Genomic DNA, 24099 nt, shown 5'->3' with positions numbered 1-24099 from the left:
GAGGGTCTTGGGGTCCCACAAGTCTTGAGCTCCCGGCCGGAGCAGTGAAGGGCTGAGCTCTGCAAACTGAGGACAGGAACCCAGGCCCTCATGTGCCTGGCCTCCTGCTGGACACCAGCTTGCATCTTGGAGGGGAGATCTCATCAAGAGATCTCTCAGAGAAAAACTACTTTCAGAGAGAGAACAGCAAACAAGGCTTTGATGCAAGAGCTTAGGCATTAAAGCTCAGAATGGGTTAGGAACCATCATGTGATCGTCGGAAAGGCCACAGTTGGGAACTGAGGAGCTGGGAGACTAGAATGGGTTAGAGTCCTACCCGAACCTGCTGCTGCTTTTTTTTTTTTTGGCAGGGGGAGGAAAGGGTGAGCCACTTGGCTTATGGGATCTAGTTCCCTGACCAGGGATTGAGCCCCCTGCACAGAAGTTCAGAGTGTTAACCAGTACACCACCAGGGAAGTCCCCCACACCTGCTGTTTCTGATCTCAAGAAATCAGATAAGCAGGCATAAGAGAACGGTTTATAAAATTAAATTCAGCAATTTTTTAAAAAAGGAAATAGGTATAGAAAGAAGGGTGGGAGGATCTAAGCTACAAAGGAGCCTCCTGTGTACAGGCCTCCAAAGCGCCCTGGCACAGAGCTCAGGAACAAGCACCGCAGAACCTAGTAATGAATTAGTTCTCCAAGCCGAGAGGGAACTCATGCTTTAAAGCATTGCAAAGCCCAAGCCTCAGCACCTTCACTACCATTTGCTATGTCCCTGTCATTGCTGGGTTCTACCAAGTTATGGTCAAAGCTCTACATGAAATAGGTGGGTGGAATTTCAGCTGGGAGTCAGCTTACATTCTAATGTTAGGCTGCCCAACCAAGAATTCCTGAGAATCCATGTGTATTTTTTAAAACGCTCTAAAGTTCCTCACCATCAAGTTCAAAGCCCTCCATACTCACTCTTCGGAGTTGGCGATGTCATCATACATCATCACGATGATCTGCTCATCAGGGATCCCGTTTCGGTGAACGATCTGGTAGGCGTGGCATGCATCTGCCTGGGAGAAGGGGTTTTGTCAAGTGTTAGATTTTGTCCAGAAGAAGCCAATTTGAGTGTTTTCATGAGCAGCGTGTTCTTTCTCATGGAAGACGTGCTGTGTCCCACTCCTTATTGGTCAGGTATTTAAATCAGTTTAAAACACATTCATTTATCTTTTTCAGTTCAATTTTTAAAAATCCACCCTTCACCATGAAACTCTCATCAGGCAATTAGTGTAACATGTGGACTACTCTCACACACACACACACAACTACCACCACCACCCACCACCACCACATCTGCAGGAAGCAAGGGCTTTTGAAAGCCCTGAATAAGTTATTTTCATTTTGCACACCACAGAAAAGTCTCCTGAAAGCACTGATTTAGGGCTGAAGAACAGAATGACAGAATGATGAACCAACAGATTAAAAGCTTAGCGGTTAGTTCTGCATCACACAGGACTCTTCTGGTTCCAGTAACCTTAACCGCTACAGTCGCTGTTCAGAGAACTGAGTGAAAAACTCAAAAATTCAGCTCAGGAGCTAAAATGAGGAATGTGTTCTTTAGTTTAAAAAAAATAACAAGGGTGACCATAGTAAAGGTAAAAGAAAAACTTTGCTAATGAGATTCCTTGTCCATAAAAAGGCCAAGACAATTTTTGCTTCCTTTTTCAAATGATACAGACTACACTCCATGACATGGAAATCATTTGAGGACAAAAGGGGAAAACGTTACCTAACTTTCTGCTTTTATTTAATTATGTCTTTCCTAGGGCAGAGTATAAAAGAAATGCCGTGCCCAGTTATTTGCTTCTGTAAAGAAGAGGGCTTCAGAAACTGGATGTCCACAGATCATGTTCTAAACAGCTCTTAGCAGAGCAATTGAAATAAAGCTCACACACCACCAAACCCAGCATTCTGCCTGTACATGTCCCAAACAAACGGACTTCATAGCAAAAATGGGTGCTCAAAATACAGTTGCTAAATGTTGTGTGGGTGAGTCCAAGACCTGGCATTCAAGAGCTATTAGATGAATAGATAACTGAATATGAAAACTCATACATTTATGGACTTTGTTCTACTTGCCAGGCACTATGCTCAGACTTTCTAGGTACCATCTCATTCAATTCTCATCACAACCCTCTGTGATAGTGATTCCCATTTCACAGTGAGGTCCTAAAAGCTGAGGGAGGGGAGGTGACCTGTGCAAGTCACACAGCTCAAAGTGAAAGATCCCAGGCATCCTGACTCCAGAACCTGATCTTGCTTTCAGAAAATACAGAAAAATAAACTGTCTGATGTTCATGTAACGGGAGTACCATAAAGATCACGCAAATGGAATACCTAAAAATGAATGAAATACAACCCATGCTTCAAGATACATGAATCTCAGGAACATAATGAGAAAAAGAACAAATGATAGAAAAAAAATATTCACTATGATTCAGTTCAATTCAGTCGCTCAGTCGTGTTCGACTCTTTGCGACCCCATGAATCGCAGCACGCCAGGCCTGCCTGTCCATCACCAACTCCCGGAATTCACTCAAACTCATGTCCATCGAGTCAGTGATGCCATCCAGCCATCTCATCCTCTGTCATCCCCTTCTCCTCCTGCCCCCAATCCCTCCCAGCATCAGGGTCTTTTCCAATGAGTCAATTCTTCGCATGAGGTGGCCAAAGTACTGGAGTTTCAGCTTCAACATCAGTCCTTCCAATGAACACCTAGGACTGATCTCCTTATGATTACATTCATATAAAGGTCAAAACAGGCTAAAGTAAACATTATGTTGCTTAGTTAAATACACAGATGGTAAACTCTAAAACAAATCTAAGGAACTTGCCCTCTGGCAGGGTGAAGACTGGACCAGACAGGGGACAATGTACTAATAATTTTCTTTTTCTTCAGTTGGGGACTGAGAGAGTCAATTCCTAGGCAGGTTGATAAGAAGTCCGGGGGTCCCCAAGGAGAGAGGGGTCTGGAATTCTCAAGGAGGAGAAAAGGACAAAGGTTTTTTCCTCTAAATTCCTCAGTCTTAGTCACATAAAATGGTTTTTATCTTTAAGCCTGGAACTGATGATTATATAACAAACAACTCAGTTTAAACTCTGTGCTAGGGATTATATAACAACAATGCATCCTGCTTGAGGACAATTTCTCCTTCCTGAAAACCTTCTGGCTAATCCTGTTATCTTAAAATGTAAATTATGGGAGTGGGTTTAGTAAGATCTTTACTCTCAAGACTCTTGAGAGTCCCTTGGACTGCAAGGAGATCCAACCAGTCCATTCTGAAGGAGATCAGCCCTGGGATTTCTTTGGAGGGAATGATGCTGAAGCTGAAACTCCAGTACTTTGGCCACCTCATGCAAAGAGTTGACTCATTGGAAAAGACTCTGATGCTGGGAGGGACTGGGGGCAAGAGGAGAAGGGGACGACAGAGGATGAGATGGCTGGATGGCATCACTGACTCGATGGACGTGAGTCTGAGTGAACTCCGGGAGTTGGTGATGGACAGACAGGCCTGGCGTGCTGCGATTCATGGGGTCGCAAAGAGTCGGACACGACTGAGCGACTGATCTGATCTGATCTTACAACCTCTAGACATTCTTTTGATTCATTGTAATAACTTAATTAAAAGGTATTTAACTCCATTGCTAACACTAGCTAGGGGGCACTCTTTCTGCCCCCTTCTGATGTTTCTGTCAGAAGCTTTCTCTATCTCTTTTATACTTTACTAAAAATTACACAAAAGCTCTGAGTGATCAAGCCTCATCTCTGGCCCCAGACTGAATTCTTCTCCTCCGGAGCCCAAGAATCCCAGCGTCTTTCGTGGTTCAGCAACAACATTTCAGTACAAAGTACATAGGTATTCGTTTTATTATTATTCTTTACATTGCAGGCACATTATATACATATTTGTTTTCTATTTCATAAGAAAAAAAATCAAACCAATATTATGTCAGATTTAACCTTCTCAATGAAACTGGAGTAAGCAGGCACACCTACCCACTCATCTCAGTGCAAAGCAGCCTATTATTTATCTCTCCTGTTAGACACCAAAAAGCAGGTTCACCAAAAAACAAAAACAACTTAGGAATAAACTTAACAAAAGAAGTGCAAGACTTGTAAACTGAAAATTATAAAACTGCTGAGGAAAATTAAAGATCTAAATACACAGAGAGATATCTCGTGCTCATGGATTAAAAGACATACCACCCTTAAACTTTTTAAAACACTAGCTCAGTCGGTAAAGAGTCTGCCTGCAGTGAAGGAGACCTGGGTTCAGTCCCTGGCTCAGGAAGATCCCCTGAAGAAGGAAATGGCAACCCACTCCAGTATCCTTGCCTGGAAAATCCCATGGACAGAAGAGCCTGATGGGCTGCAGTTCATGGGGTTGCAGAGTCGGGCACGACTGAGCAACTAACAACACCAGTGGATAAGACTCCACACTTCCAGTGTCTCCACTGCAGGGGGCATGGGTTCAATCCCCGGTTGGGGAACTAAGATCCCGCATGCCGTGCGGTACAGACAAAAGATAAAAAAATAAAATTAAAATACCTCTCCTCTCCCCCTCAAAAAAATTTTTAAAAAACTGATCAGCAGGGATTTCCTCAGAAATTGACAAGATAATGCTAAAATTTGTACGTAACTGCACTAGTAAAAAAAATATATATATATACTGAAAAAGAAGAAGAAAGCTGGAGAACTTTCACTTCCTGTTTTCAGAACTACCCTAGGAAAGGAGAATCTTATCAACAAATGGTGCTGGGAAATTTTGGATATTTACATGCAAAAAGATGATCTTAGACTCTCACTTCACGCCATATATGAAAATTAACTCAAAATGAATCATACTTAAATTTAAGTGTTAAAACAAAATTTTATAAGATAACACAGGAGAAAATTTTTGAAATCTTGAATTGTAATTGCACAGATGTCATAGATATGACCCCAAAAGCATGGTCTATAAAAGAAAAAAAAAAAGATAAACTGGACATCAACAAAATTCAAAATTTTAGTGCTTCAAAAGACACCAGTAAGAAAGTAAAAAGATAAGCAACAGAGTGAGAGCAAAGTGTTTGCAAAACATATATCTGAGAGAGAACTTGTATGTAGAATGTGCAGAGAACTCTTGTACTCAGTAAAACAACTGGTTCAATCAAAAACAACTGATAAGCACATAAAAAGGTGTTCACAATCATTACTTATCAGGGAAATGCAAACTCAAACCACAGTGAGCTACCACTTCACAGCAGACAGACAATAACAAGCGTAGGTGAGGATAAGCCAGGAAGCTTCATCCATGCTGCGTGAATGTAAAATGATGCAGCCATTTTGGAAAGTAGTTTAAGTTTCTTTAAAAGTTAAGTATAAATTTACCCCATGACCTGGGAATTCTACTCTTAGGTATCTGCCAGGAGAAACAAAAACATTTATACACACCAAGATCTGTACTCAAATGTTCTTAGCAGAATGCTTCAAATGGGCAAAAGAAAAAAAAAAGGAAACAACCCAAATATCCACTGACTGGGAAACAGACAAAATGTGATGTGACCACACAATGGAATGCTACTCGGCAATAAAAGGAATGAAGCACTGACACGTGCTATACAGATAAAGTTTAAAAACATGGCCTTAAGAGAAGCCAGACACAAAAGATCACGTTGCACAGCCCCATTTATATGGTATGTTCAGAAAAGGCAAACTTACAGAATGACAAAGTAGACTAGTACACTAGCAGCTGCCTCCAGCTGGGCACTGGAAACTGGCTCAAGGGATCTTACTGGGGAGATGGAAATGTTCTAAAACTGATTTATGGTGATGTGTGCACAACTTGCTAAATGTAGTAAAACATCACTGAACACTGAAAATGGGTGAATTATATGCAATCTGTAAAATATGCTTCAGTAAGACCATATATTTTAGAAAATACATTCAGCCTATCCTGGTAGTGCTCCCCTATATTCCTGGGCTCCTCACCACCGTCTTGACAGGCAGACTCTTTTATGTCCATTTCACAGATGGGGACAGGCTCAGGAAGGGCTCAGGGCTCCCCCCACCATGCCTCATGCTCTGCCTCCCACACAGAGGTCTCAAAGCCAAGCAGTGATCCTCTCTTGGGTCCTTGGAATTACTTGGTTTCCTCCCAACCTTCTCAATTCAAAGGGGCTTTCGGTCCGAGTCAAGCACTCACTAACACCCAAAAGAAATAAATGTAAGGTTAAGCCAAGTCAAATGACTTGGAGACAGTGCTAAAGGTTACTTGAATGACTTTCCTGGAGCATGTCTTATCTCTGTGCATTTTTTCCCTTAAAAACAGAAATGCCATGTGAGAGGAAGGTGTTGAGCAAGACTTGATATTGAGGGCAGAGCCCTCTGGGCCACTGAACAGAGACTGCTGACTCAACTCTCAGCGTAGGGAGATGGGATTACTGACACATCCCATGATTTCCTGGTGGAGGTCACTGTCCAGTCACTGATCATGCCGCCCCACTTCAGGCTAACTGTAAGCTAACTAAGGGCAACCTGGGCAACCCAGGTTAACTAAGCTGACCTGGGGCAAAGGCAAAGGACTTGTTCTTGAAATACTTGGCGCCACTGCCAAGGGGCCCACCTTGAAGCCAGGCAGGGGCTGGCAAGAGTTCATGGGCTGCTCATTGAGAGAATATGTATAGTACCCCTTCTTGGCACATGCTCTGAGCACTGCTGAGGCTAAGCCCTGAGTCTGGGCATTGGGCAAGGGTGAGGGGGCTGCTAGCTCAGCTGGTAAAGAATCCGCCTGCAATGCAGAAGACCCCAGTTCGATTCCTGGGTCAGGAAGATCCACTGGAAAAGGGACAGGCTACCCATTCTAGTGTTCTTGGGTTTCCCAGCTAGCTCAGCTGGTAAAGAATCTGCCTGCAACATGGGAAACCTGAGTTCGACCCCTGGGTTGGGAAGATCCCCTGGAGAAGGGAACAACTACTCACTCCAGTACTCTGGCCTGGAGAATTCCATGGACTGAGCAACTTTCACTCACTAAGCCCACCACCACCTCAGATTTTCCAGAGGAGAATCAAGAGGTTTGGAGTGAGATTACATCATTTGTTCAAACTAACACACCAGATTCGGGAAGAACAGGAATTACACCTGGGGGTCTATGCAAGTCCACAACCGACAGTCCCGACCGCCCGGCCCAGCGTCTGGCTTGTACAAAGACAGCCCTCCTGGGCTAACTGCATTCCCCTAATTCAGTCCTGCTCAGCTCTGCTCTCCATCTGTTTCTTTTCTTAAAATATAAAAGTGATACTTTGTAACAAGATGGATTAACTATAAAAACACTATGCCAAGTGAAAGAAGCCAGACACCAAAGCCTCCACATTGTATGATTCCATTTATGAAGTTTTTGGAGAGGGCAAGACAATAAAGGCAAATGGCAAATCCTTGGGCGCAGGAGGCTGGGATGAGTACAGGCACGGGGGAACTTTCTAGAAGGATGGGTATGTCCTAAAACTGAACTGTGGTAACACTTGCACAACTATCTGAATTTACTAAAAATCACTGTACTATGAGATAGGTGAATTGTATGGCATGGAAACATACCTCTTCAATAAAGCTGTTTCTAAAAAGTGGTAATTACACACACCCTTAAATATATAAAGTGAAAGGTGGTCATTCACAAGTGTAATGACTGCCACTAGACCCTCCATCAGCCTATTCTTTCCTCCCAACTTCAACATGTACAAGTTCTGGACTTTTCCCTCTCCCTCTCTGCCTCCTCTTGGCCCCATGGATGCTCATAAGGAGGCTCCTGAAGCCTTCCCAGGAAAAGGTGGCACTCCCTTCCTCTCCACCACAGCCCCCAGCTCGAGACCAGCAGAGGGGAGGGGACGTCAGCATTCTCCAGCTCCTCACCTCTTCTGTTGCCAACATGCCAGACCTTCTCCTTCAGAGCCCCACTGCCCAGCAGTGACCTCAAAGCTCCCCTCAAGCCCCTTTCTCCCAGTGACTCCTGGCTCACATCTCCTCTCCTCCCAACACCGCGCCCCCCATATCCCAACATCCTCCTAATGCCTTGTACAATGGTGAACTTCACCTTCAATCCACTTAATTTTCCTTCTCGATGCACTGAGATCTCTGTACTGAAAGAAACCTTCCTCTAGTCCCATTCCTCCCCTGGTGACCTATATTCTTCTTTCTCCCCATCACAAACCTGTCGGAAAATTAGCCAGTAAATAACATCCTTTGTGTGGTTTGCACCAAGGGACATCTTCCTGTCATCCATGCATTGGAGTCTGGCTCCTGCCTCCACCACTGCAGGAATTTGTCCTCCAAGACCTTCCAAGCCCATACTCAAGATGCAACATATCCCACTAGCATCAGCCCAGACCCATCAATTCCCTCGCTGTCATCCATTCATCCCAGCCCCAAATGGAAAACAGAGAAATCCAATTCAATGTAACCAACACAGGTTAAATAACCATCATAAAGCATATAAGAACGCTCTGCAACAATCTAACTGTGCCCAGTATACTAATCTTCCCTAAACAAATTTGTGATAACAAGTGCTATGTTCACTCAAGGAAAACGTAAACCGTATAATATCATATATGAAACGAGTCGCCAGTCCAGGTTTGATGCATGATACTGGATGCTTGGGGCTGGTGCACTGGGACGACCCAGAGGGATGGTACGGGGAGGGAGGTGGGTGGAGGGTTCAGGATGGGGAACACGTGTATACCTGTGGCAGATTCATGTTGATATATGGCAAAACCAATACAATATTGTAAAGTTAAAAAATAAAATAAATTAAAAAAAAAGTCTCTGCAGAAAAGAAAAAGTCTGTGTAGGTTCCATGGGAAAAGTTCTTTCAAATGCTCTTTGTTTCCCCTCACACTTTTAATTTTTTATTTTGTATTGGGGTGTTAACTGGCTATACCTCAAACACTCTTTTAATGCTCAGTCTCTAAAGTCAAGACAGCAAGTGTCAGCAGTTGGCCAAGGAGAGAACTTGGCCAGCAGGGATATGAACCGAGGCCAACCATGATTCAGCAGCCACGCTTCCTCTGCCCATCTTTAGCACCAGCATCCACCCTTCTTTAGGGACAGAAATTTCAGTCTGTGCCCACTTCTTTTTGCTTTACTTGCTTCATTCCATTTTGATATGAAGTAGTTTACCCAGGGAAACTAGCAACACTTTAAAAAAATTTCCTGGGAGCAAAGGGTAATCAGATACCTATACTGAATAATGTTTAACCAATACATGGTTTTTAAAGTTAGTTATATAAAAACCAGGGTGTCTGATGAAGCAGCCAGTCTGCTATCAGTGACCCGTATTTAATACCCCATCTTTCTGACTCGTGGTAAGAGGCAGAGGAGAAAACTGAGCTGGGTAGTTAATACTCGGATTAGTCCTCTTTCACTGGGTCAGGTCTGTGTGTGTGCTGTGCTTATTGCTCAGTCGTGTCCGACTCTTTGTGACCCCATGGACTGTAGCCCGCCAGGCTCGTCTGCCCATGGGATTCTCTAGGCAAGAATACTGGAGTGGGTTGCCATGCCCTCCTCCAGAGGATCTTCCCAACCCAGAGATCGAACCTGGGTCTCCCACATTACAGGCGGATTCTTTACCATCTGAGCCACCAGGGAAGCCAGGGTCAGGTCTGGGTGAAGTATTAAAAAGGTATACTGCCAATGAAAATAATTTTTTAATCAAGCCAAATTTCCTATTCAGCTAGCATATAAAAAGCATTCAAGAACTAATTCATTCAATAATCATCAAATTATAGACCTGGTAGGGAGTTCACCTAAACCAACCCCTCTTTAACAGATCATGAAACTGATATCCTGGGAGCGAAACACTCACGAGGCAGCCCTGTTAAGCCGTCACAAGCACAGATGCCAGGTCTAATCTGGCAGCCACTGGCCACACTTGGTGACTGAGCACTTCAAAGGTGACCAGTTGAAACAGAAAGTAAACATAAATCGGGAAAAAGAACTGGACCGACGGCACATAACCCCACAGTGGGGGTCAAATGCGTTTACTTATGATTGCCTGTGCATCTCGTCTCTGAGAACTGAAAGATTCAATGACTTTTTTAATAACAATGTTATGAAGGTATATAATTCACATCACACAAGTCAACCTTTTAAATATACAAGTCAGTCGTTTCTAGTATGTTCACCAAGTCACGCAACCACCACCATTCTCTAATTCCAGAACCTTTTCATCATCCCTAAAAGAGACTCCATACCCAGTAACAGTCATTCTCTGTCCGCTCCTCTGCCTAGACCTGGTCAACTAACGAATCTACATTCTGTTTTTAGAGCTTCCTGCGCTAGACTTCCATCTATAAATGGAATCCTGTGGTCCTTTGTGACTGGCTTCTCTCACTTAGGATAATGTTTGTAAGGTTCAGCCCTATTGAAGCCATGTATCCGTCCTTTGTTCTCTTTTATGGCCAAATAATAACACCTTGTGTGGACAGACAATACTTTTTGTTTATCCATTTACTGGACACTTGGATTGTTCTTACTTTTAGGCTAATATGAATAAAACTGCTATAATCATTTGAGTACAAGTTTTTTTGGGGGGACGTACATATTCTTTTTTTTTCTGAATATATACCTAAGAGTGGAATTGCTGGGTCATACGGTAACTCTGTGTTTAACCTTTGAGGAACTGCCAGACTGTTCTCCAAAGCAGCTACACCATTTTACATTTGCACCTGGAGGCTGCCGAATGTAGATTCTTTCCTCTCTAATTTCTGCCAGGCTGGTTTGCTGAGAGTGCCAGGAAAGAAGAGGAGGAAAGGGTGAAGGCAGAGCAGCAGGGCAGGGGTGTGGAGGGCAAGCAGACTTGTGACGCTGCTTCCAGAGTCCTGTCTGCACCTATGCGGCCTCACGCGAGCCACCTCCGGTCTTCAAGTCTCAGTTTCTTTATTTACTAAAATGAAGGCGCTAGACCAGTAGGTCTCAACTAAGGACATGTGGCAAAGTCTGGAGACAATTTTGGTTGTTACAGTAGCTGGGTGATGCTCCTGGCACCTAGAGGGCAGAGGCGGGGATGCTGCTAAACATCTTACATGCGTAGGACAGCCCCCAACAGCTAAGAATTACCTGGATGGACCCAAGCGTCAACAGTGCCAAGGCTGAGAATCCCTGCATTAGACTGAGGTGACGACATACGGGCCATTCTGAGGAACAGCCAAAATGGTTTCCAAAATGACTGTACCACTTTATAATCCACTCAGCAATGGGGGCGGGGCTGGGGGTGGGGTGTGTGTTCTGCTCTCCACATCCTCATCAACACCCTAATTTTTGCCAACCTAAGAGGAACATCCGTTCTACTTACAGTTGCTGGGGGGAAGGGATAGTTAGAGAGTTTGGGATGGACATGTACACATGGCCACATTTAAAATGGATACCCAACAAGGACCTACTGTATAGCACAGGGATATCTGCTCAATGTCACATGGCAGCCTGGATGGGAGGGGGGTTTAGGGGACAATGGATACATGTGCATGTATGGCTGAGTCCCTTTGGTGTTCACCTGAAATTATCACAATACTGTTAATCAGCTATACCCCAATACAAAATTAAAAGTTTAAAATAAATAAAATCTTGGTAGCTTCTACTCCATCCCAAAGCAAAACCAAACCAAAAAACAATAAATAAAAAGTCTCTTCTAATAACAATGTCCAGGGTTGTTAACAGACTGCCAGTGTCATACAGGAAGAGGTGAGTCACCTTCTTACCTGGTGCCTGTAATTATACCAGCCGTTTGATCCTGCGACAATCACCACCCAGTGCTTGCCTCCGTCCTCAGGGTCCTCCAGGGGAATAGCACCAGTTCCCAGGACCAAGCTGAGCAACACGGTGACTTCCCAAATCATCCTGCCCCCTGGAGTTCCGCTGCAGAAATCTAGGAAGAAAAAGGCAGAGTCAAGCGAAAAAAGAATGACAAAAACAGAAGAACGCTACTGGCCCCTAAGACAAGACCACAGAAGATGGGTCAAAAAGATAAGATTATTTGGTCACCAGACAGAACACGCCGAGGATAAAACTGATGTCAGAGCAGAATTTCATTCTCCTCGCTGCTGCCATTTCCCTGGAGTGGAGCAGAGGGCTGCCCACAGCGCCTCCCCTTCACTACGGGCTGAACTTAGGAGAATAAACCCAAGAATATCGAGGAAGCTCTAGGGGCAACTTTTTAAAGCTTTTGTCACAACTTGGAATACGGAAAAAAAATTCACTGACAAACTTCACTGTGTCGGAAAAATATCTACCACATAATATGAACTGTTTTAAGAAAAGAACAGACATAGAATGTGTGCATAGCAAAATGTGGAAGGCAGACAAAATCTAACAGTAGTTACTCTTGGGTGGTAGATAGGTAGAATTAAGAATGATCTTTCTTTTTGTCTCTCTTTACTACAAATAATATATATTACTTATACAACAAAGCTTGTAAAAATTCAACATACACTTGATGTAAATACTGAGGGGCAATTTATGTGTGTGAGCTATCTGGGTAAGCTATCGTCTAACACTGGCAGCCCAAATGAATGTCTTTGTATACTGCTTACAACCCATTTACATTATTCCGTACAAGAGGCTGGGCAAACATTTTAATCCTTGTTTCACTGGATGGGGAGGTTGAAACAAGAGAGAAGGGACTTACCCAATATTCACGGACAGTCAGCACTGGCCACAGCCCAGAACCCACGCCTTCTGAATTCCTGGCCCACCCTTTCTGCTACATGGTTCTGCATCTCAAGACTTTATTCTTAATGAACTACACGCCCAATCTTACACTTCACGGCCAAAACTTTAAAGAGAGTTTTAAAGCACAAAAGGCAGAACTAAGGCCGAGTCCTGGCCACCCTGAAATTACTCAGACAAGTATGCTGTTTTAATGCCCTGTGTTCTGACTATGTCATTTTTAAAAAAGCCTTCCTATGGCAGAAGCCAGGCCTGCCATTCTGAGATAAGAGGAAAAACAGTCGTTGAGACATAGGAACTCGGAACAGAACAGTTCCAAGGCTAACCTCTGCCTCTGATGCTTTTTGACAAAACAGTGCTCATTTACTCACTCATTAATGTATTCACTCATTCATTCACCTACTCAGTCAGAGTCTCCTGAGCTCTGACCCTGCCAGAAAAAGTGCTGGGGGCTGGGAACGCAGTAGGGACAGGACGAAGCCTCTGTCCTCAAGGACTGCAGAGCCAGCTAAGGCACGAAACACCTCAAAGTCTAGGAAACCATCCTCAGCATCTGTGCCTAAGACTGTGCTAAACCTCAAAATGATGGGATTTCCTCCCAAGTGAAAAAACAGGAAGCCCTGAGTCTGGTACAAGTTTTAAAAAGTAAAGGCACTTTGGGCCAGCACTTCTCCAACTATACGCCCAGATCGCCTGGGGGGCTTGTTAGAAGGCAGAGTCTGACTCAGTAGGCATGGGCAGGGCCTGAGACTCTGCATTTCTGACAAGCTCTGGGTGATGCCCAGGACTACACTCTAGTCAGCTCTGCCCAGAAGCCCAGCTTCCTAGTCAAGAAACCGTACTACTCTATCCCCGCAAGACTTCTCCCAGGAACTCAATTTTTCACATGTAAGACTTAAGAATCTGAGGCGGGAGGACTTCCCTGGCAGTCCAGTGGTTGAGATTCTGAGCTTCCCATGCAGGTGGCAGGGGCTCAGTTCTGTCAGGGAACTAGGATCCTGCGTGGTACACAGCATGGCCAGATAACAACAAGATAGAATCTGAGTTGGTGCTAGATCCAGGTTTCTTTAGCTCCACTACAAAGTCATGGATGCATGGGCAACTACAATGATGTGCCCCAGATTTGATTCAAGATTGCCTTGAAATGGTCAAGATGAGTCACAGATGAGGGCAGTGGACTTCCCAGGCCACCCAGCCCCGGAACCCGCTGGTCTATTAATATGTCTGTGTGTATGAGACGATGTTTTCTCATGTCCACTTGACCTGCCCAGGGCTCACCGAGGGATAATAAAAGGGGAAGTGATACAAAGGTATGAATCAGCAGCAGTGAGGTCAGGCAAGAGACTGTCAAGCTCCCACCCCCAGAGTTCTGCAGTGGCCCCCACACTGGAGGGGAAGGTGAGCCAGTGATACTGGAGGTCATGCAACCAGCAGCCTCCTGGCTGCAGGCAAGCCTCCCAGGAAGCCTTCTCTTGGGGCAGGGGTCAGCAAAGTCTCTGTAAAGGGCTGGAAAGTAGGTATTTTCAGCTCTGCAGGTCAAGTCATCCCCATTACAACTCTTCAGTTCTCCCACTGCATCACAAAGCAGCCAAAGACGGTACAGAAACCAGTGAACACGGCTACATTTCAATGCAACTGAAACAGGCGGTCTCTGTGGCCCGCCCTCAGGAGCCAGAATGTGTTCTCAGCCCACAGGACAGGTACAGTCTGGGGTTTTTATTATCTTTCATCAACAATCATAAAATAGGCTCCCTGGTTTGCATACCACGCTTTCTGAGTCTCTATCACGTGACTCAGTCCTGAAGAGGCTGATCTGTCCGGAGGCTCTAGTGCCTGACTTCTTCTTTTCTGTCTTTCTCTTTTCTTTTCTTTTTTCTGTTGGGCCTCATGGCATGTGGGATCTTAGTTCCCCTGACCAGGGGTCAAACCTGTGCCCCCCAGAAGTGGAGGCTCAGAGTTTTAGTCATTGGACTGCCAGGGAATTCCCCCTTTCATATTTAAATAAAATATACTAGAGTCGAATGGTTGGGCTGCCTGAGCAACAGAATAGACGCCACCAGCTCAACTGCCTAAATCCGCAAGCAAAAAACACCACCAGGGTATTTTTACAAATTCCAGTTTATTTTTCATTCTTCTAAAACACTAGCAAGTTACTCTTATTCATACACAGGGGACATTTTCAGAGTTAACATTTGGCAATATTCTTGTCTTTTTTTAAAATTATTAACACAGAGTTGTGGTTCCTTGAATACAACGCCAAGTTACAACCCTCACCATGTGACACCGATTGGGAAATGCCACTTAAAAAACACGTGCATTAATACCGTGGGAACAGTATGGGGCCAGGGGCGAAGGAAAGATGTGAAGTAATACAATCCTTCCATCACCCTTAGCAATGAACACGTCTCAAAACAGCACGTTTCAGATAGCAATTTCCTGGTCAGCACTATTCTTGACAAAGTCGAGAGCAGGAAAACAAAGTCACAAATCATCTTGCGGCATATCTATGATTCTTGTTTCAGCAGAGTGAAAAGTTCATGAATAAAAAGTAAACAAGGATCTCTGGGACCTCCCTGATGGCTCAGTGGTTAAGAACCTGCCTTCCAATGCAAGGGACGCAGATGTGATCCCCGGTTGGGGAACGAGGATCCCATACGCTGCAGGGTAACTTAGTCCACAGGCTGCAACTAGATAAGCACCTCAATGAAGACCCAGCGCAGCCAAAAAAAAAAAGTAAATGATCCCTGCCAAACTGGCCCAGGAAGACCGCTATTTCTTGCCCATGGCGCTCCACGGCCCCAGTCACACGGGCGCCGCCTTCTACTTCTTCCTGTCTGCTCATCCGTCCAACACACAGGGCCTGAACACCCACCAGGTGCTCACAGAGACTGAACAGGGAGCCAAACTGGCGAAACCCTTCGCAGAGCTGACATTCTAGCAGGAAGAGACAGGTTGTGCGGTGGTCATGAGAGCTGGGGAAGGAATAAAAGCAGAAGAGGAAGTCCTGGTGGGAGTGTCGAGTATCGTTTTTTCAAAAAGGGAAGATTTTAAGAAGGTGAAGGAGCTCACCCACTTGTAGCAGGAAAACCCCAGAGGCAACATAAATGGTCATTTACGGGGGTTGTCTGTTGTTGTCCAGTCGCTAAGTCATGTCCATCTCTTTGCAACCCCATGGACTGTAGCATACCAGGATCCTCTGTCCTCCACTATCTCCCAGAGTTTGTGCAAATTCATGTCTACTGAGTTGATAATCCTATCTAACCATCTCATCCTCTGCCACCCCCTTCTCCTTTTGCCTTCAGTCTTTTCCAACATCAGGGGCTTTTATCAAATAGGGTACTATTTAGCAAATCAATTATGTGTGTGTGTGTGTGTGTGTGTGTGTGTGTGTGTTAGCAGTTCAGTCATGTCCAACCCTTTGCGACCCCATGGACTGTAGCCCACCAGGCTCCTCCGTCCATGGGATTTTTCAGGCAAGAATACTGGAGCGGGTTGCCGTTCCCTTCTCCAGGGGATCGTCCCAATCTAGGAGTCGAACCTGGGTCTCCTGCATTGCAGGCAGACTCTTTACCATCTGAGCCACCAGGGAAGCCCTAAATCAAATATAATACATCCTTATAATGGGATACAGTGACAACTTTAAAAGAAAAAGGTAGTTCTTAAAAGTGCCGAGAGTGGGAAGGCCTCTGAGAGGATGCTCAGGGGTATGTGTTTAGTCTGCTAACCATTTGCAGGGAGAAAATGACCCAGGGAGCTGTTGCTCTAACCAGGGGAGAGAGGAAAGTCCCCAGGAGTGTTCTGTTGTTGCTATGCCGCACAGGGAGGGCGGGATATGGGTCGGTATCTCTGAACCATGGAGTGTGCAAGACACTTTCCCATCCTCACAACAGCCTGTGAGCAGGCTCATTACCCGCTTCAGCTGAGACAGACTAGCAGAGGTAGAGAAACTTGGTGGAAAGTGGTACTGCCGGGTGACACACTGATCTGCTTCCAAAGATTGCTTCTTCTATTACACCACCTCACTTGTCACACCAAAAAAGCATTGTTTTTGTGAGTATCTCAGAGGCCCTGTAACCATAGGTGGGAGGGCTACACCCCACACTCTGGGGCCTCCAAGTTTCCTCCAGCAGCAGGATACCCAACATGCCTGCTCTTCATCACCCCACTATTTTAAGACACTTATGGGTAATTGGTTATAAAAAGGTCTTAGAAGAAGAGCCCATCAAAGGAGAATTTGAACCACACAAACTGGTTGGACAAGAGCCCATCAAAAGAGAACTTGAACCACACAAAGTGGTTTGTCAATGGACAAGCCTTTACAAATGAATGTCACCAGTCTCCAATGCCAAGTCCTCGCTGCTCCCACTGGTCCAGCGACCCTCTCATGTTACAGGGCTACATGAAGTCACTGATTCAACTGAAGGACTCCACTTCAGGCAGTACCATCAAATGGGGTCAGATCCAATAGGGGAGGTTTGGGACAGACCCAAGTGCACACACTAGATCAACTGTCAGCAGCAATAGAAGTAACAAGGCTACAGTTAGAGGACCATCTAAATAGCAGGATCAAATTCAAATCCAAGTCTGACACCAAAGCCCAGACCTTAACCACCCCCGTGACCTCCCACATCAGCCCTGTACTTGCTACTTGCTCTGGGTTAGAGACAGCGAACCATTAAAGCCAAGCAAAGCAGCTGGGCAGACAATGACATCTGTAAAGAGACTTCCAAACCTACAGGTTTTAAGATCTTGCCCTCTGTTCTTTGTGGGCATACAACAAAATCATCATGCAAGTGGTCCCTGGCTGATAACATGCAAAAGAGACAAGGACAGGAGACAAGGAGCCCTCTTTTACCGAACTAAAGTCAAGTTCCTCTGAGCCCTCCGCCCGACAAGACTTTGGCCCACTGAGCCCAGGTTTAGCAAGAATCCTGCAAGGATCTCCCATCTTTGGCCTCTAATCAAGCTCCTCTTAGCAATTTTTCAGCCATTGACCCTCCCACTCTGCCTACTGACAATAAATCTCAGTTGTCCTTGACGTATTTGGAGTTGAGCTCAGTTCTATATGGAAGTCTTTCTCCTCTAATACAACAGCTAGAATAAAATCCATCTTCTCATTAAAAAAAAAAAAAGGTTACATTACATGGCACGTGGGATTTTAGTTCTCCAACCAGGGATCAAACCTGTGCCCCATGCACTGGAAGGACAAAGTCCTAACTATTAGACCACCAAGGAAGTCCCCGTCTTGTCATTTTTAACAAATGCCAGGTGAAATTTCTCTTTAATACAGGACAGTTCCTAAGTTACTACTGGACTAAGTTCCTAAGTCCAGGGAGACCCTGCCTCACCTTAATTGTTCATCTGTCAAACGGGATGATAGAACTAAATTATTAAGGGCCCATTCAGTTCCCATATCCTTTGATTTTCTGTTTCAAGAGTAAAATGGAAAAAAAAAAGAGAGCGAGAGAGAAAGAAAAGAAAATCCAAGTAGTCTGATCTCAAATCTCAAAAAAAAAAATTGATTTTGTCCAAGTGAGAGAATCAATGTTTTTTCATAGGGAACATGTATGATTCAGTAGCAAAGCACATTCTAGATAAGAGCATGTCCTTCAAAGTTACCTAATTCTGATGCTATGGAGGACTTCCCTGGTGGCTCAGTTGGCAAAGAATCTACCTGCAATGATTCTATGGAACTTTTTTCCCCCACAACTCTGTAAACTGTAGATACTAGAAATGAAAATAATTATTGTCTAAAAACACGCAAATGCATTCTATTAAGTGGAGGTGCAAGTGACTCCCCCTTTGAAAGAAAGAAGCCAGGTTGTCCGTTGCACGTTTCAGTATTTCTAATCTACAAATGTACTTTGTACTTGGAATCTCCTTTCAACTGACAGTAATATATACAGAGTGATGTTGTTGTTCAGTCACTAAGTCACGTCCGACTCTGCAACCCCATGGACTGCAGCTTGCCAGGCTTCCCTGTCCTTCACTATCTCCCAGAGTTTGCTCAAACTCTTGTCCACTGAGTCAGGGAAGCCATCCAACCAGCTCATCCTCTGTCGCCCCCTTCACTTTTAAAAAATTATCTTTTAACATTTCAAAATGTACAAGCAGCTATAACATATTTCAAAATACACATAGTCAAGAAAGATTTTTTTAATTTACTAATGTCTAGAAGAATTTGATTTTTGGTTAATGGTTTTTCTACATTTTTATTTTCACTGCTTATTTGGCATTTGAATTTCTTTAAGTTTCTCCCAAATTACTATTTTTTGGAAATCTAGGATTAATAATAGTTTGTAGTCTTTCCCCAAATGAATGAGCATGACTTTTATAACTAGATGTAAATTCTTAATTTTAATTTTGTTACAACTTATATTTTAAGAAATTGAAGGATACACGTTAAACTACAGAAATGTACAAATATAATATAAAATACCTGTTACCGTTATACAGATCAACTGTTAATATTTTGTAAATCTGTTAACCCTCTTTCCCCATAAACAAATAAAACACTACAGATAAAACAGTCCCCCATTGTCCTGTCCCATTCTCCGCATACCACAAGGTAACCACTATTGTAAATTATTTCATTCCAATCAATTTATTATACTTTAAAATACATATATCCACTTTATAAAAATTCTCCTACTAACAAACATGTAGGTTGTTACCTTTTTTTTTTTTAACTATTAAAATGTTGCAAAAGCATTCTTATACTCATTGCCTTGTAAGCAAATGTCTCTCTGGTACTTTAGGAATAGAACCACTGAGTCTTAAGATATACCTATTTTGCTAGCAGCTGTACTGTCCTATGGAGAAGGCAATGGCACCCCACTCCAGTACTCTTGCCTTGAAAATCCCATGGTTGGAGGAGCCTGGAAGGCTGCAGTCCATGGGGTTGCTAAGAGTTGGACACGACTGAGCAACTTCACTTTGACTTTTCACTTTCATGCATTGGAGAAGGAAATGGCAACCCACTCCAGTGTTCTTGCCTGGAGAATCCCAGGGACGGGGCAGCCTGGTGGGCTGCCGTCTCTGGGGTCGCACAGAGTCGGACACGACTGAAGCAACTTAGCAGCAGCAGTACTATCCTAAGATATACTTCCAAATATCTGATATCTTTCAAACAATTGATACTCTTGAGAGTAACAAAGTTCATAATTTCTACTCTGATAGATATAAAGTGATCTAATTATGAGTTGACTCATTGGAAAAGACTCTGATGCTGGGAGGGATTAGGGGCAGGAGGAGAAGGGGACGACAGAGGATGAGATGGCTGGATGGCATCACTGACTCGATGAACGTGAATCTGAGTGAACTCCAGGAGTTGGTGATGGACAGGGATGCCTGGCGTGCTGCAACTCATGGGGTCGAAAAGAGTCAGACACGACTGAGCGACTGAACTGAACTGAACTGAATTATGGGTTTGATCTCTATCTCCTGGATTACAAGATAATTTGAGTCATATGTCTAATCATCCAGATTTCAATATCCTTAACATTTGTGATGATTTCCTCTTCATAAAATGGGACTCAAATTTTGGCCTAAAGCAATGTCTGTGGTTTAAAGAAAGAAAAAAAAAAAAAGGCTGGTCATTTCCTTAAAAAAGATAGTCATAGGTGGAAAATTCAAGAGACAGCATTCACCTCAATATATTTTTAATGAACAATACTACGGACGGTGTTCACTTACTTAAGAGTTCACAACCTTTTACTCATCTCTCCTCTCATTCAAATGCAATTGTCTTTAAAATCCTCAGCAATTCCCCTGGGAATTACTGCAATGAGCTCCCTGGTGTGGCCTCTTTCCAACACTTTTCCACATTAGAGAGTATCTAAGATACACACTGGGCTTCCCTCGTGGCTAACTGGTAATGAACCTGCCCGCCAATGCAGGAGACTCAAGTTCTTCCCCTGGGTTGGAAAGATCCCCTGGAGAAGGAAATGGCAACCCACTCCAGTATTCTCCCTTGGGAAATCCCATGGACAGAGGAGCCTGGCTACAGGCCATGGGGTCACAAAAGAGTCCAACACAACTTAGCAACTAAACAATAGCAACAACAAAGATACACATCTACTAAATTCGGTTTCTAGGGCTTTCAGGGCAAAATCCAAGTCTCTTATAAGCTTGCAAGATGCGCCTCTGTTTTCCACTATCCACATGAAATCCCTTGCTCCAACCAGGCTCAGGACTCCGGGTCCAAAATCAGTGCTCTTTTCCTGCCTTCATCATGCTATTTTCCAGGCGAAAGGCTCTTCTCTTTCATCGCGCTAGCTCCTGCCCATCCCTCAAACTCCATTCAATTATTCCCTTCTCTGCAAAGTCTTACGTCTTCCCACAAGCAGGGTTAGATGCTGCCCCTGGAACACTGGAATGGTTCACGATAAACTGCCTCTCCCCTTTATGAAATAATCCCTGCTTAAAAAACTTAGTAAGGCTCAACCAATGTTTGCGAACTAATGCAGTAAAGACATTACTGTCTGGAGCAAAGACAGCTGGGCCATGCCACTCACTACATACCACAGGGCAAGTCTCAAACCATGGACATTTATTTTCACAAAATTTCTTTCTCCCAGCCCCTAGATTCTTGGCACTGAATACCACGTGGGTAAAACCTCAACTCTAATAGAAGTAGGGGATCAAATCCTGCTAACTTTCACTTCCATGGTTCATGTGAATCATCCTGTTAACTCCCACCAGCTCAAACCTGTGAGAAGTGGAGCTTTTATGATTTCTCAGAAGGGATGTTTTTATACCTTTGGGTATATTTGCTGTTGTGGTTAACATAACCCCTTCCCCCTTAGGCTACCAAGAACTAACTGGAAACAGATGAAACCTCAGCATTACAAACCTCAACAACCTGAGTTGTTTCTAGATTGTTAAGACAGTACACAAGAGACCCCCTCCTGGCATTCCCTGGCTATAGGACCTTAGCAAATGTGCTCTCAGCTCGCGCCTGTTTCTCTCTGCTCTTGGAGGAGCCTGGGCTTCCAGCCAGAGCTCGCTCAACAAAAGGAGCCCCAACTCACCAACCCCACGGGATGCAAGGCTGAGAGAGGTCATCGGAAGTCATCGTTTGCCGAAAACTCCCTTTCTCCCGATGAGAAATGGATTTACTCAAAAAAAAAAAAAAAAAAGGCCGGGGAAACTGAAAATCCCAGACATGAAGCCAAGATCTGCGGCCGATGGGCGACCCTGGTGTGGGGCGTTGGGCCGGGCCCCAGTCCCCTGCCAGGGATATTGATTACCTGCTGCGGGACCGTGGGAACTCCTCGCGGTGCGCAGCCTCAAATAAGTGAGCTGCCGGCGTCCTCCCTGCAGAGATTGCTGAGCAGGGTCCTAGCTCCTTGCTTTGAGGGTTGGCTGCGCCGCGGCGATTGGCCGAGCTTCGGGGAGGAGCGTCTTCGAAAGCCAATGGGAGGCGAGAACGAGACCGGAGAGTCGCAGGAACTACAAGTCCCAGCGAGCCCTCGCGGGGCCTTCTGATCCCAGAAAGCAAAGGAACGCAGGGAGGACGGTATCCAGAGAATTAGGGCGGGATGGGGTGAGGGTGGGAGGGTGGTTCTGACGTGTGTGGAACCAGGGGCGCAGTGATTCCCCGGAAGGATCGATCCCCAGCGCCCTAAGCCGTTTAACACTCCGCTTCTAAACTTGTACACAAATTAGAACCACATAGCGTAGTAGCTTCGTAGGTACTGATGCCTCCGCCTCTCCCTAAAGATTTTGGTCTGCCTGTGTGGCCTGGGTTTTGGAGTCTTTAAAGAAACCCAGGTGATGGGATGTGCAGATCCGTTTCATCCTGGTAACAACCCTAGGAGAGGGAGGCACTGTTAATGTCATCCCAGCTTTACACACGGGGCAACTAAGGAAAGTTATGTCAGGGAGGTTAATTTTCGGAAGATCACATACCTCTGAAGTGGCAGAGCCAGAATTCGGAGCCAGGCAGTCAACTTCCAGAATCCGGTGCTTTTTATCCATATGCTACTTCTCAAACGTTTGGTATTGTCTCACAGGGAGAGAAAAGTAAAATACTATACATACAAGTACCACGGTGTGGAGCTCAGAAAGTTGAGTTGAATGGAGTTACTATAAGTCCAGTACTGCCCAAGGACATCGAGCACAAGATATTGAGACTTACATTCATGGGTTCTCTCATTTCATCTTTTTTGTTGTGACTGTGTTCAGTTCAGTTCAGGTCAGTCGCTCAGTCGTGTCTGACTCTTTGAGACGCCATGAATTGCAGCATGCCAGGCCTCCCTGTCCATCACCAACTCCCTGGGTTCACTCAAACTCATGTCCATCGAGTTGGTGATGCCATCCAGCCATCTCATCCTCTGTCGTCCCCTCCTCCTCCTGCCCCCAATCCCTCCCAGCATCTGAGTCTTTTCCAATGAGTCAACTCTTCACATGAAGTGGCCAAAGTATTGGGGTTTCAGCTTTAGCATCAGTCCTTCCAAAGAACACCCAGGACTCATCTCCTTTAGAATGGACTGGTTGGATCTCCTTATAGTCCAAGGGACTCTCAAGAGTCTTCTCCAACACCACAGTTCAAAAGCATCAATTCTTTGGCAATCAGCTTTCTTCACAGTCCAACTCTCACATCCATACATGACCACTGGAAAAACCATAGCCTTGACTAGACAGACCCTTTGTTGGCAAAGTAATGTCTCTGCTTTTGAATATGCTATCTAGGTTGGTCATAACTTTCCTTCCAAGGAGTAAGCGTCTTAATTTCATGGCTGCAGTCACCATCTGCAGTGATTTTGGAGCCCAGAAAAATAAAGTCTGACACTGTTTCCACTGTTTCCCCATCTATTTCCCATGAAGTGATGGGACCAGATGCCATGATCTTCGTTTTCTGAATGTTCAGCTTTAAGCCAACTTTTTCACTCTCCACTTTCACTTTCATCAAGAGGCTTTATAGTTCCTCTTTACTTTCTGCCATAAGGGTGGTGTCATCAGCATATCTGAGGTTATTGATATTTCTCCTGGCAATCTTGATTCCAGCTTGTGTTTCTTCCAGCCCAGCGTTTCTCATGATGTACTCTGCATAGAAGTTAAATAAGCAGGGTGACAATATACAGGCCTGACGTACTCCTTTTCCTATTTGGAACCAGCCTATTGTTCCATGTCCAGTTCTAACTTGCTTCCTGACCTGCCTATAGGTTTCTCAAGAGGCAGGTCAGGTGGTCTGGTATTCCCATCTCTTTCAGAATTTTCCACAGTTTATTGTGATCCACACAGTCAAAGACTTTGGCATAGTCAATAAAGCAGAAATAGATGTTTTTCTGGAACTCTCTTGGCTGTGTTGGCTTGTGTAAAATTAGTTCCACCACTGTTGCAGGAAAGGGGACCCCTTCCAGGGCCCGAAACTG

General features: G+C 44.6%; 1 protein-coding gene across 1 annotated transcript in view; it reads right to left on the bottom strand.

Annotated features, from left to right (window-relative positions):
* Window positions 1-22050, bottom strand: part of LGMN (legumain) — a 35750-nt gene extending 13700 nt beyond the window's left edge. The window contains exons 1-3 of the mRNA XM_086363180.1: window positions 21973-22050; window positions 11755-11921; window positions 946-1043 (exon numbers count right to left, since the gene is read on the bottom strand). Coding sequence (XP_086219306.1) covers window positions 946-1043; window positions 11755-11892 — 236 coding nt within the window. The 5' untranslated portion in view covers window positions 11893-11921; window positions 21973-22050. The remainder of the gene's footprint in view (window positions 1-945; window positions 1044-11754; window positions 11922-21972) is intronic.
* Between the last annotated feature and the right edge of the window lie 2049 nt (window positions 22051-24099).

This window comes from Bos grunniens, chromosome 21 (assembly GCF_055505025.1).
Source record: "Bos grunniens cultivar Pamir isolate PY7600 chromosome 21, Bosgru_T2T1.0, whole genome shotgun sequence".
Classification (NCBI taxonomy): Eukaryota; Metazoa; Chordata; class Mammalia; order Artiodactyla; family Bovidae; genus Bos; species Bos grunniens.
This window is presented reverse-complemented; position numbering and strand designations above follow the sequence as displayed.